This window comes from Poecile atricapillus, chromosome Z, assembly GCF_030490865.1.
Source record: "Poecile atricapillus isolate bPoeAtr1 chromosome Z, bPoeAtr1.hap1, whole genome shotgun sequence".
In the NCBI taxonomy this organism is placed as follows: Eukaryota; Metazoa; Chordata; class Aves; order Passeriformes; family Paridae; genus Poecile; species Poecile atricapillus.
Genome location: NC_081289.1, coordinates 136906233 through 136919120, shown reverse-complemented (window position 1 = coordinate 136919120; position 12888 = coordinate 136906233). Strand labels below are relative to the sequence as shown.

At 40.4% G+C, this 12888-nt stretch overlaps 1 protein-coding gene across 1 annotated transcript in view; it reads left to right on the top strand.

The window, feature by feature from the left end:
- UNC13B (unc-13 homolog B) overlaps positions 1–12888 on the top strand; it is a 207796-nt gene that overhangs the window by 114012 nt on the left and 80896 nt on the right. Inside the window, exon 11 of the mRNA XM_058864730.1 lies at positions 8901–8947. Coding sequence (XP_058720713.1) covers positions 8901–8947 — 47 coding nt within the window. The remainder of the gene's footprint in view (positions 1–8900; positions 8948–12888) is intronic.

Here is a 12888-nt window from a genome sequence, read left to right as displayed (position 1 = left end):
GGCAGATGCATATAAATAATTGTTGTGCTTAATTGAAAGTCAAAGAAAAAAAATAAAAAATCCCCTGAAAATCTGAGGAAGCTTTTAAAGTTTGAATTTGAGAAAAAAAAAAAAAAAAGTGTAAGTGAAGATGACGATAGTTTGAATTTGTTTGAAGTAAAGCCCTGAAATGCTAGAGATTTTAAGAGATTTAAGGTTACTGCTCAAAAGTGAAATGGTGAAAGAATTCTGTGATCAGGGTTTAGCCAAGTTAGTCACCATTGATGAAGGTGTGAATGCACATGCTGTGGTGAGACACAAGATTTTAAGTCTGTGTCTGCAGTTACTCAGAGCTTTGCCGAATTTTACATTTGGCCTGAAACTGTCCCTAACCGCCTTAAACTGATGGGGCTCAGAAATCAAAGATGAATATGGATTTTAAGCCAAAATGGCTTTTTATGTTTTGTTTTTTTGTTAAATTATCCAAAAATTAGTCTAATGCAAGAGTTATTGCTTTGTGTTTGTATAAAAATAAGTTTGACCTATATTTGAGAAGCTCTAGTGCCTTGAGGTCTTAAAATTTGGCAGTGCTAGCCTGTGTCAAGGAATTCTCTGTGGAAAATCAACCCCAAATGAGTGGAGCAAATACGCTTCTGAAAAATGTGTAGTTTGCATATGCTTACTGGTAGCTTGCTACTGTTGAGCTGTTGCATTGCCAGAGACTCCATCTGTCCTCAGTGTTTTCCAGCTGGGGGCTAAAAGCAGGGTTTCCCTGCTTGACGTGACTGAGAGCCGCAGCAGACCTGAGAGGGGACATGAATCCAGGTCTCCCGCATCTTCTGTACTTCAGGACTCCACAGGAGAGGCCAGGAAGGAATAGCGTTCAAATACAAAGGAATAAAAAACCCAGGAATGAGGTGCACCTGGATATGCCTGAGACACACTTGAAACCACACCAGGGACCAAGTCAGGAGAGATTTGGCTTGGGTTGGAAGGGCTTGGAGTGACTGTTGAAAAGAAGGACAAAACCAAGGGACTTGGTGTGGAATTGTATCTGTCTAGGTGAGATTTTGCTTAATTGAACAGGACAGACAGGAAGAAGGTATAGAAGACTACTTCGGAGGAGAACAGTCAGAAGAGTCCAAACACCTCCAGACATGTTCCCATATGAGTCTGGAAGGGACCTCAAGTTTCCTCAGTTTCTCCAGGTCAGCTGGTCTGTGCAGAGTAGAGTGCCAAAACACAGCACTTGTGCCACACTGTGGTTGTGCACTGCTTGTGATTTCTCCTCCATTAGCTCCAAAGGAAAAGCCTGCAGGGTGGTCCAGAGGCTTTCTTCCCTAATGAGCATCCATGCAGGCACGTCTTAAGGTGGAAAATAGGATTTTTATTTTAGCTACAATCCAGCACTTCGTTTGCTAAAGTAATTTGACTTCTCCTTAGCGATTAAGTTAAAATAGCTTCTCTATTTTCCTGTCTTGGTGATTGCATGTCTGTAATTACACCCATATAGAATTACACCCATATAGACAGTAACTTCAAAAACTATTTTTGCTTTTAAACCAATTTGAGTGTCTCCTGTTGCCATGAAGATATTCCTTCCCCTCCATCTTTCATACACAAATGAGTAATATGATTCTTCTTTGCAGATAGAGAATTATCTGATTGGAAGACTTAAAAAATATCATGTCTGTACCGGAAGTTTTGAGTATGACTCTCATATAACTTTACTAGCCTTGAAATTGCCTATCCATAAACATGAGATTTAGTGTAGGAGGCTTCTGGATTTTTTTAATTTTTTTTTTTCCTCAGAAGAAAATTGCCTAAATGTATAAACCCAGAAAATATCTCTCTGCATTATGATATTTGCAAAGGCAAAATGTGTTCCGTGGGAGCTGCCAGTTTCCTCGTACCGGGCAAAATGTACAGGGAGTGAGGAAGGGAGCAGGGGGGATGTTTCAAATGCTGGGATGCAGGCAGTGGATGCAGTCTGGGGGAGATGGAACATCTTCGTTCCTCCTTATAATAAGTACAGGGTTTTTTCCCCTGTATGATAAATGGCAGCTCCAATTCTGTGTTAAGATTACTTAAAATTCTTCAGTTAATGAAACAGGAATAGTAATTCTAAAAGGAGTTCTCAAAAGCATATGTTTTAAATGCGTGGAATTATGGGTGAAATTTGATGAGTTTAACTTGAGGTTGTCTGTTAGAGATTAATTGTCTGATGCATGTCCCAGGAGGCACACGGGAAAACTCTCTGCTGCACAAACGTGTTATCTACTTGTGGCAAACCTTTTCCCCAGTTTCTGTAAAAATCTTTTTACAGAACTCATGGCAGAAATCTGGTCTACTAACTTTTGTTCCTCTCCGTCTTCTCTTTCTCTTTTTTTTTCTTTTTCTTTCTTTGCAGAAGGAGGTAGAGGAGAGCTCCAGGTTGTACATGTTGTCCCTTGTAACCAGCATCTCTTTCTGAAACCCCTCTGTGTGCATGACTTGTCTTCCTGTAGCCAGTTGCTCCTGCTGAGGCACTGAGATTCAGTTTAGCATGTCGTGCTTGTCTGAGGCATTGTTAACACTGTGTATGAGTTAAGAGACTGTTCAGTGCCTATGACCTTGTACAAAGAGGAAGACATGAATGCTTGGAGTGATCTCCTCCCTTTAGTGCTCTGTGGGGTGTGTGTGTGATGCGCAAAGGCACCACGTTAGCAGAGGACAAGTTGTTCATCTTGTCTTTTCCAGTCTTCCTCTTTGTGGATCTTGTTTAAACCAAGTATGTCCTTATTTTTCTTCAGTGATTTTATTTCATTTCATTTCATCTCATTTCATCTCTGTCTGGCTCACCCACTTTCATCAATTAAAGTCACAAGTACACTTCTGGGCTGCAGTGGTGAATTTAATCAAACCTGGATGCTGAAAGCTGTCTGCTGCAGGTCCCATGCCTTTTTAGGTAGTCACTTTGCTTTGAGCAGGGTCCTCTGCCCCATGGGAAGGGCAGAACTTTTTCCGTAATACATACGGTTATTGTCTTCCTAGTCGTGAACTGGCTACCTCTCTGCCCATTATCCTGTGGGCGACGGGTAACTTTCCTCCTAGGAGGATCTGCAGAATTGTTTTGTTGACTGCTGTGTGCTTTGTCAACAATTGTGTTATCAACTGGATCTCACATAGAGAAATTACTGGCTTTTGAATTCTCAGCTGTTTAACTGTCATGACTCTGTGCTATGTGCATGCAGTGCCTGCTGTGTTTCCCTCTCTCCTGTAGTTGTATAAATGAGGCAAAACTGGCTTGCAGGAGAAGCTGAATCTGACACGGGTTTAGGGCCTCCATGCAGATGTCATCCCTTGAGTCTGATGAATTTGGGTTTCTAAGCTTTGTTGGCCCTTATATCAGCATTTATGTTTCCTTCTTACTGGTAAATGTTTGTCAATTAATGCTTTTTCAGGAATGCAGATATCTGGTGTCAAATATCAGTGTTAAATTCGGTCTCCTTTTGGGTTCAGTGCAAAACCACTGTAACTCCCTTCAAACTGTTCATCTTGGCAGGTGGAAAAGTGGTACTGGATAATACATCAGTTGGAAGGAGCTTCCTTTGGGGCTCTTCAGCCTTTTATTAAATAGATGCTGTTGCAGAATACAGAATGAATTTAAAATAATCCATTGACTTGTAGAAGCTTGGGATTCCATGCAAAATGTAGCATACTTGAGTGAAGATGTTGAACCACAAGAATGACTGGTTTAATTGGGAAGATTTAGTTCAGTCTGACTCTGTTAATGCCACTGAAGAAATGCTCTAATTAGGCATGACCAGAAGTTAAATTTAGTCAGTGAAACAGTTGCTCCTTGTTTTAGCCTGATTCAGATTAAACTATATCTAGCTGAGGGTTTTGAGGTTTGATAATAAAACATGGTATTTGAAAACAAGTTAGGATGATTTTCAAAACAAATAAGTAGTCATTATTGATTTTTTTTATCTGTTTAAATAAAGCAGCATAAAGCCGCTTTACATGTTTTACATCTGTTTTATATTTTAAGAGGATAATGTGCTAGACACAGTTCTTAAATGTGATGGAAAATTACATTGTTAGGAAGTCTTTTATGTGGAGAGCTAGATTTATATGGAGGGCTAACAGATCTGTGGATCTTCTTCCTTTCCCTTCTTCCTTTCTTCCTTTCCCTGCTGCTCTGAATTTGTGATGTCTTATTTTATTTATTTTTTTGGCCCTCTGTCCATTTTATGGACTTTCACTCCTACAGAAGTGCATAATTGTTTATTCTGTCCATTGAAGTATCTTCTTGTGTATGAGAGAATTTGCAATATTTTAAAATTGTAGCTTTGTTAAACAACTTCTCAAGGTACTTGTAAGTCCAGCTGCTACTTTTCCTGGGTAAGCAAAACTCCTGTTGTTTCCTTTTCAGGAAGAAAAAAGCTTCACCAAGCATTGCCTTCCCTCTAACTGAATACTTTGGCTTAAGTGACCATGTCTGTTGCCTGGTTTAATCTGGGGCCTTAAATTTGTGCTGCTTTGTCACTTACGTTGTTTTTCTAACTAGTTCTTGGTTGATAAGAAATTTTAATTACTTGGAGAAGTTTCAGCAGCTGGTTATGGTATGCTTTAGTGTGAGTGAATGTAGTACAGTATAGTACTAGTACTAGGGGTGACAAGCAATTCCCCATTGGAAAGGATTTGTAGGACAGTAGGTATAAAAATGTCATCCAGAGGCATCAGAAATTTTTTTAAAAATCAAATAAGGATGTGATGATCTATTTTATTTACATGTTTGTTTCAACATGGTTTCAGTGCTCCTATATGTGCTTGCTGGAGATTAAAAAAAAATTAAATTTCAGATTCAGTCTGGTGTGGCTGCTTTCAAGGGATGATCAAGTGACAGAGCTGTGCAGAGAGGGCCATAAGCCAGCAAAACACTTTGACATGCAGCATGTGGATGACAGGGTGTTAAATGTATCTGCCTTCCCTTAGCCTTCCCATTTGTCCTTGGGAAGGACAGTGCTAAAAACTCCCACAGTTCTTGCAGTGCTCTTCTCACCTGCCTGTTGTTTCTGCTGCTTGCCTAGGCTCTGACCAGCTCAGGCTGCTGCCATGGGCTGAACTTGAGGAGACCCATGGCTGGTGACAAGTTCCAGGGCAGCTGCCGGAGCCCTGCTGTGTCCTGGAACAAGTGCTGCCTTTGGAGAGTTGGAAACTCCCCAGCTGCAGCAAATCCATCTGATTGCACAATATTGGTGTTTGCTTTCTTTAAATGAGATGGAATATGTGAAGAGGCCCTAGCCCCAAGAGGGGTGTAAACTTTGGATTACTTTGTTTAGCTGGAGATGTCTCAAACCCTCATGCCAGCACATGTGGCTAGTACAGCCTCTGATTCTTTGGCTACATGTGTCAGTGCAAGAAGGGACTGCAGAGGACTTAGTGGTGTCTGCCACTGTGTCATATTATGCCATTTCCTCTTATATAAACCTCCCAACTTAATTCTCTAGAACTGTTATTGTTTGGTGTCTGCTTCTTCTTTTGAAAGGCTTCAACAGAGCTGTTGTGAGACACCTTTGAATTTTCATCTTCTGTTTAGCTGCCGTTCTTCTCCCATTCAACTGCCTGTTGAACAAGCATAGGAGAAGGTTCTTTTTGCTAGAATAAGCAAGATGTTTTGTTCTTCTCCTTCTAGGATTGTGTTTACATCCTCCAGCAACATTTGCCATTTTCCTTTGTGATTTTTTTTAAGATTTGATACAGAATAAAAAGACTCCATATGCTTTTCTGAAGGAATCTTGACAACATAGTACTAGGGCACTTTTACTTCTGTGGAGACATTTCATTGAACATACTCTATGGATTATGTTCTCCTCCTACCTGGCCATATCATAGAGGCTTATGGTCAGTGTGATGACTAGAACTCAAATCCATTGTTTCATTCTTTTCTCCACTAAGGAACACCTTGTATGCAGTCAAATGCATTGCAGCCTTTGAGGCTTTGACCTTGCCATTTTTAGCATGATTAATCCTCCATTGTTGCAGTATTTACTGCTGTCAGTTCTTTCTACTGTACCTATGGATTCAGTGTCAATAATTCTCCTGGGTTTGTCATTTCCAGATTTTATCAGCAGATCCTACTTACTCCCACTAGCTTCCTTATTGCGTTGTCCATGGCTGGCTCAGTTACAGTTACTTGTTTATCCACCTGAACGCTCCTTTCTCCTCCTCAGCTTATCCGGTCTTTATTAACGTCACATGGCACTGCATCAAAATGGTTTTTTTTAAATGAAAATTCAGTTCATAATTAATTTTATGGTTAGAGGAAAATAGTTGTTTTGTGAAACAAGGCAGAATGTTTGCAAAATTGGCTGTGCCTCTGTTATATTTTTTCCTGTTTTTCAGTAGCCTCCATCTTAATTATTTTCTTCAGGTTTGCTCAGAACTATTTCAAGCTTTTGAAGCCAGTAATGGTCCTACACTAGTCTGGATCACATTTCCATCCTCCACACATACACACACGCTTTAACTATGGATACTGCACTGGCTCTTCTACAGTCTCAAGGCATCAGCCCTCATTTGATGGATGTCAGGTGCTGGTTCTCTTGGCATTTTCTTAGGGAGAAGGCTGCCTGGGGCACATTGGCTCTTTACTTTGCTTTCAGCAGGTGATAACTCCTGCTTTCACACAGCCATCACCTGCTTTGGCCTTTTATCAATATTGCCACTTACTGAAAGCTCTTTCTTTTGTTTTGTGCTGTTATGCCCAGGTGATTTTCAATCTTGACCCTAGAGAAACTCTGCTTTTTAATTTATTTTTTTATTTGCATGTCTGAAAGGCTTGGTAAAAATGAATTATATTTTTCCTTGTTTATTTGAATTATCTGGAACTCCTGGCAAATTTTACTTCGCACATCATGAATCTGGGACATGATGTATGTTTGTTTCTTGATCGTACTTTCTGCCCTTCCCATGTCCACATTCCTGGTTGTTCTCAGTTGACTCATGGTTGCCTGTAGGAAATTGCTTAACTGTAGGTAACAGCTTTCCCTATATCTTTCCTTCCCCTTTTTTCCCAGATTCTTGATGCTCTTGTGGACCCCAGTCTGCAATGAACACACTGTTTTGTGGTCTGTTGATGTCTCAAATACCAGTCACTTCTATTTCTTTCTCACATAAAATGATTGAGAACTTTGTTACTGGCTTCTGCCAGTCAATGTTGCCATGTTTGTGTTTGTCATTCTCTGTCATTCAGCACAGCTGAGCCATTGCTGTCAAGCTCAGTCAAGTAAGAAACCTTTGTCCATTTTAGTGTTGCTTTCTAACCACAGCTCTTCCAAGTGTTCAGATGCAATGATAGAGATGTCCTCCCCTGTGTGCTCAGAAGGATCTGGTTGCATTTACTTTATAATATCTTTCTTGACCAGCAGTTGGTTCGGATCCCTCTGGAGAAAATGCAAATTTCAGGCTTGATGGGTTTTTGAAAACAAAGGTTGATGGATCCTGGTGTGCTGCTGCAGCTGTGGGGAAACATGGTGGTACTGGACTGTGGGTCTGGACCCCTTCCTGCTCTGCAGACCTGTCTGATCAGGTCCATTCCATTGTGGATAACATCATACTGTTCAATCTGTTTAAATATAAAATAATAAACATTACTAATATGTAGTTCTTAAACCTGCCAATTCCCTAATTTGTAGGACTCAAAAATATGAAGTTTGGACATATGCTTCTGATCAGGTTGATATCTCTAGGAGAACTCCTTTTCCGTGGTTATTTCTGCTCTTCTTGGGAGCCTTTGTCTGTCACCTGTGAATAGTGTGGGGCTGCACAGCTCACGCAGAGCACAGGTTGGAAAAAAAAAATAAAAAGAACTTTCTTTTGGGGCTATGTTCTTTCATTTTGTATAAAGTTGGATGTTATTTCCTGACTCAAGCTCCTTTACTTTTTTGACTCTCACCTTGTGAGTTCCATGGCTGGAAATACTTTCTTTTTCACTGTGTGTGACTTGCAGCCTCCTTTTTTCTCTTGGCAGATGTGATTATCTGAGGTTGGAGTTTTAGCTATTGTGACCTGCTTAGTCCTGTGTGAAAGCCACATTTCCTTCAGGGGGTGCAGGAGAACATGTGATCTATGATCTGAAACAGGGGTTTCCAGTTTTGGGTAACCATTTGCCCCTTATCCAGAACCTGTTGTTTCTTGCAGGTATATTGCAAGTGTTCAAATGCTTACCACTTCTAATTAGTCCACTCAAGATCTGCAGAACATCACTCTAAAGATGTACTCTTAATATGAACTTAAGACCATGGTTTGAATTCATAAATACAAATCCCCACATTTGCAGTCTGTGATGTTTTCCATCATGCTGTGGGATCCTGAAGGTGGTGGCCCTTGTTTCATGCCTGTTAGATACTAAATACTTTCAAATAAGTGAGTGGAGCTGTAATGGGACCTCTTTGCTTAGGAGACTAGAGTCTGCATTTGGGCATGAGCAAAGCTTGCAAGTGTTCATACAGAGGCTTATGTTAGTCTGTCATTTGTGCATTTTTTTATGAGGACTTTTAATTTATAACATCTTCATTATGATCACATTCATGTTAAGTGGTGACCTGTAGTAACAGGAGCTCTCCAGTAACTCATTGGAGCTGGAAAAAAATAAAAAGTTTGTCTTCAAGACTGCCTTTTGAATGAGGAGTTGCACTGAACAGGCTCTTCAGGTTCCAGTCCTGGCTGTCCAAGGAAATTGCATAGTCTGTCTGTGTCTGTATGACTTACCCTGGCATCTTGGTCATTGGAGGTGCTTGAAAGAGTTTCTGTATGCATTTGCCTGCATGCAGTGTGATTCGTTACCCTTTCTGCAGAATATAGTACAAATACTTTTTCTGTTTCTGGAAACTAATTTCATGCTGTTTTTTTTTCTTTCCCTTCTCACACTTCAGGGCCAAGATGAGGCTGATCCATCAAAACCACCCTGGCTCAAAGGAGGGTAAGTGGTATTTTGAGACCTTTTACCTCTGTATTTATAATTAGAATGTACTTTAGAGGTCTGCAGTTCAGTCTAAGTAAAAATAGCATTTATGATGTTTTTAAAATAATCAAGTGGCCAGACCTCACAGAAGGCTGGTCTGCTGCAGTATTTCAGTCTCTTCTTAAGCAGCTGGAGGTGGGATATGCAGGTCTTCCAGACCTGTGGTTAAGAACAAGGGCTGTAGTTGCAGTGTATAATCTATAATGTGTTGGTGGCAAGTGCTTATAGCAGAAGTATTAAATAATTGCTACTAAGCACCTCAGAGTGGTCTGGATTAAATCCTGAATGAGTCATTGGTGGCAGCAGAAGGGGGAAAGAGTAGCTCTGAAAGAGTGCTGTGTCTTTTGTTCTTAAAAGAAGAAGATATGCTTGAGAAAGTGTTCTGTATTTGCAATGATTCCTTGTAGTTAAAACTGCATTAACTCTAGAAATTATTGCAGTTTGTATTTTTAAAGCATTGCTCATCATGCCTGTTTTGCACAGATGAGAGTGAGCAGGTTGTGCGTTCTCTCCACAGCACACTACTTGCAGCACATGAAGCAGACAAATTCTGATTGTAATTTCAGCATGACTCTCTGTGGTAATAGGTGCCAGCATGGCAGTCTCCCTGGGATCCTCTGGCAAGAAAAAGACAGTGACACATTTTACAGGTTATGTGCCTGGTACATGATCAGGGTGATTCGGTTTGGTGGTGGGGCACCTATTAGAAGCTGTCAGTCAGCAGCAAGATTTGCCCTGAAATCTCAGCCAGACATTGGCTTGCTACATGCTTAAGTTAATTTTCATACTACTGAAGGAAACTGCCCTAATAAAACATGAAGTTAAATCTGAGTTTCATTATATGGCTTTCTGCTGTTGGAGTCATTGTTCTGTGGTGTTGATATTCCCACAAAGCGTCACCTGCGGATGCCTGGAGCTGCCTAGCAACCCCCTGCTTTTCCCAAGGAACCTGGGACTTAGTGAGCGGGCTGCTGCAGAATTGGCAATTTGCAGGAGCAGGAGGCAGTGATTTATTGTAACTATAAACAGCACCTTCTCCTGCTTTAACAAGGAGACAATGTACCTGGTTTATTGGTTCATGCACACCAAATTATTTCCTAGCCAGAAAGGTGGATACACCTACAGGTCCTGAATTACTTAAACATGTGTTGTCAATTTGAGGCATTGTTTGCCTCAAATTGTAATTATTTTTCTTTTCTATGCATAATACAACTAAGCAGTCTGGCTAATGTAGTTTTTACAAAAGTTTGACATACTCATCCCATGCAAGGGATGCCCAGACAAGGTGGTTGTGGGTGGTAAACTTTTAGTTCCACCCTTAGCCACATTTTTGCTTATTAGCCTCAAAGTATACTAAAGCATTTATGTTTGGAGTTTTTCTTTCAATGGGAAGATTAGAGCTTCCTTTGTAGGAAGTAGTCATCCTCTGCCATTGCAAACCACCTTAGCTGGCTTAGATTGTCAAGATTTAATGGAAGCCTGTGTGTGATACAACTTGTTAAAAGATGAATACATGCTTCAAGCAATTTTCATTTACAGTATAATGCAACAGGAGCTCCCTGTAATCACTGGCTTTGGAGATACCACTTTAAAAAAAAGGTATAGTTGGTATTATGGATCAGTCTCTGTTGTAGTATCTCATATCTATATCTTTTATTTATTAGTGCAAATTATCTTCTCATACAGAAAAGCTATTCACTCCTCAACACAGCTCTCCATAATAATGCTATAAATATTACATCCACTGCAGAGGAGAGTTACCCTATTACATATAAAACTACACTGTGTATATTTGAGGCACTGTCAATTCTTCTGTCTGCACAAACAACTGTGAATTTATCATGTGAGGTAGCAATTGTGCTTGAGTAAAGGGACTGAGGTAGCTGAAAACACAACACTTTTGAAAAATAGGAATTGTTGAATTTATTTTAATAATATTAACAAGCTAAAAGCAGGTCATGTGGGTATGTAACTGTAGGTACTAGGACACCTCTCTTCAGTAACAAACACAAGTACTTTTTAAATATGTTTGTCATCCTGGCTTGCCACTGGTTCTCATGAACCTCAATCTATCAAAAGTATTTTGCAACAAACCAGGTTGTAACTAGACTTGTTTCTCAAGCACAATAATTTATATAGGCTCATCTTGAATTTATAGAGCATGCAATTTTAATGTTCTTCTTTCCTGGGAAATGTCAGAGTACCACAGTTTCCTTTCAATTAAATTAGAAAAAAAAATTGAAATCATGTAGGAAAAAGCTGCTAGCAGCAGCATTTACTCTGGAGTTTTACTTGAGATCATTTTGTTGCATCTTTTCAGGTTACACTGTCTCCCTTTTGATTTTATATATGCTTTCATAATTCAAGGTATTTACACAAACCCTTGACACAAAGCTTATCAATAAACTGTGTTGTGGTTTAAGTTATCCTGGGATTCTTTGCATCATCTGAGTAGTCTGCTAATGACACCTATTTTACCCCAAAACAGTATCACCAGTATTGGAAAGGTTTTGTAACATAAAGGCAGCAGACAAATGTGGCAATATTTAAAATAAAATTTAAAAGAAAGGAACATATTTCTTACTTCTCGATGTGGGTGAAATTTTTCTATAAGTCAGAAGGGATTTTTGCGGTATTACTCGGTCAAAAAGTTTTTCTGGAATTCTCTATCAGAAATGATGATAGCCTCAAGTAAAAAACACAGCAAGGCCTTGCTGTGATGATTTCCAGTGTTGGAAAACTGCAATGTTGGAAAACTGTGGAGCTGACATGGCTCCTGCAGTTACACGTGACTGCTCACCTTCCCACCAAGCTTGTTCATCCAGCAGTAGCTGTCAGCTCAGGCATGGCTCGGACACGTCACCCTCCTACACCCCATCAAAAAACTGAATTGTACTATTACAATTCTGTCACTTGTTTCTGTTATAATGGACTGTTTTCCTCTTTGTCACAGCCTCATGCTAGGCTGTGTTGTGACATCTTTGTCCATCCTCAAGCTGTAGTATAGGTTTGGTCACACTGGATGTTTTGTTGTTTGCCATTGGCTGTATTTAAGGGGGCTTGAGTAGGCCCTGCTCTCCAATGGCTGCAGGTTGCCTCTTGTCATTTATCAGCCTCACAATTTTCATGGCATGTGTGAATTTGTAGTGGCAGTTTGATTTCCTAGATTGTTTCCAAAGGTAGTTTTTATGGCTGTAAGAACAGTTTGTCCCATACTCCTTTTTCCTGTAATTTTCCTGCAGAGCATTTTGACTTGTTATGTTGTACCAAATCAACAGTATAACCAGGCTGAAATTGCCAGCCAGTTCAGCACACAAATACCAAAACGTGTAAGCCAGAGTGGCAGGGAGTGAAGACAAATGGCTGAGGATGGAGAGGCAGAGGGTTCCTTTGCGGTCTGTAATCAAGAAGATGACCTCTGGAACCATATTCTTAATGTTAGCAAGGCCTGAGAGCAGAGTGGAGATGGGGAGAGATGGCTGAGAAAGACACTGACAGGTGCTGTGGATTTTGACTGCTGGACTGGGTGTTCATTGCATGGGGGAAGCCACCTGCAGCAGAGAGAGGTATGTGCTCAGTTTCCAGCTTTAGGAAAAAGCATTATCTAAGGTCCTTAGAGATGGATGCATTTACTGGGGGCCTTTAAGCTGGATTAATAGGCTGTCTTCAGCTACAGGGTTACATCCATGTGGTGTTAACAGTAAGTGGCAGGATCCAGGTATAATTATCCAGGCTGGTCTCATCAGGAGGGAAGTAGGTTAAGGTGTTCTGTTTCATCAGGCACTGACTTGCTGGGGTAATTGCCCTTTTGCTCCATTGTCACTTTTGCCAGCAAATGCCACCTCACACATTGTGTGTACAGCTCTGCATGGCTGGAAATGCAGAGCACCATGAATGGT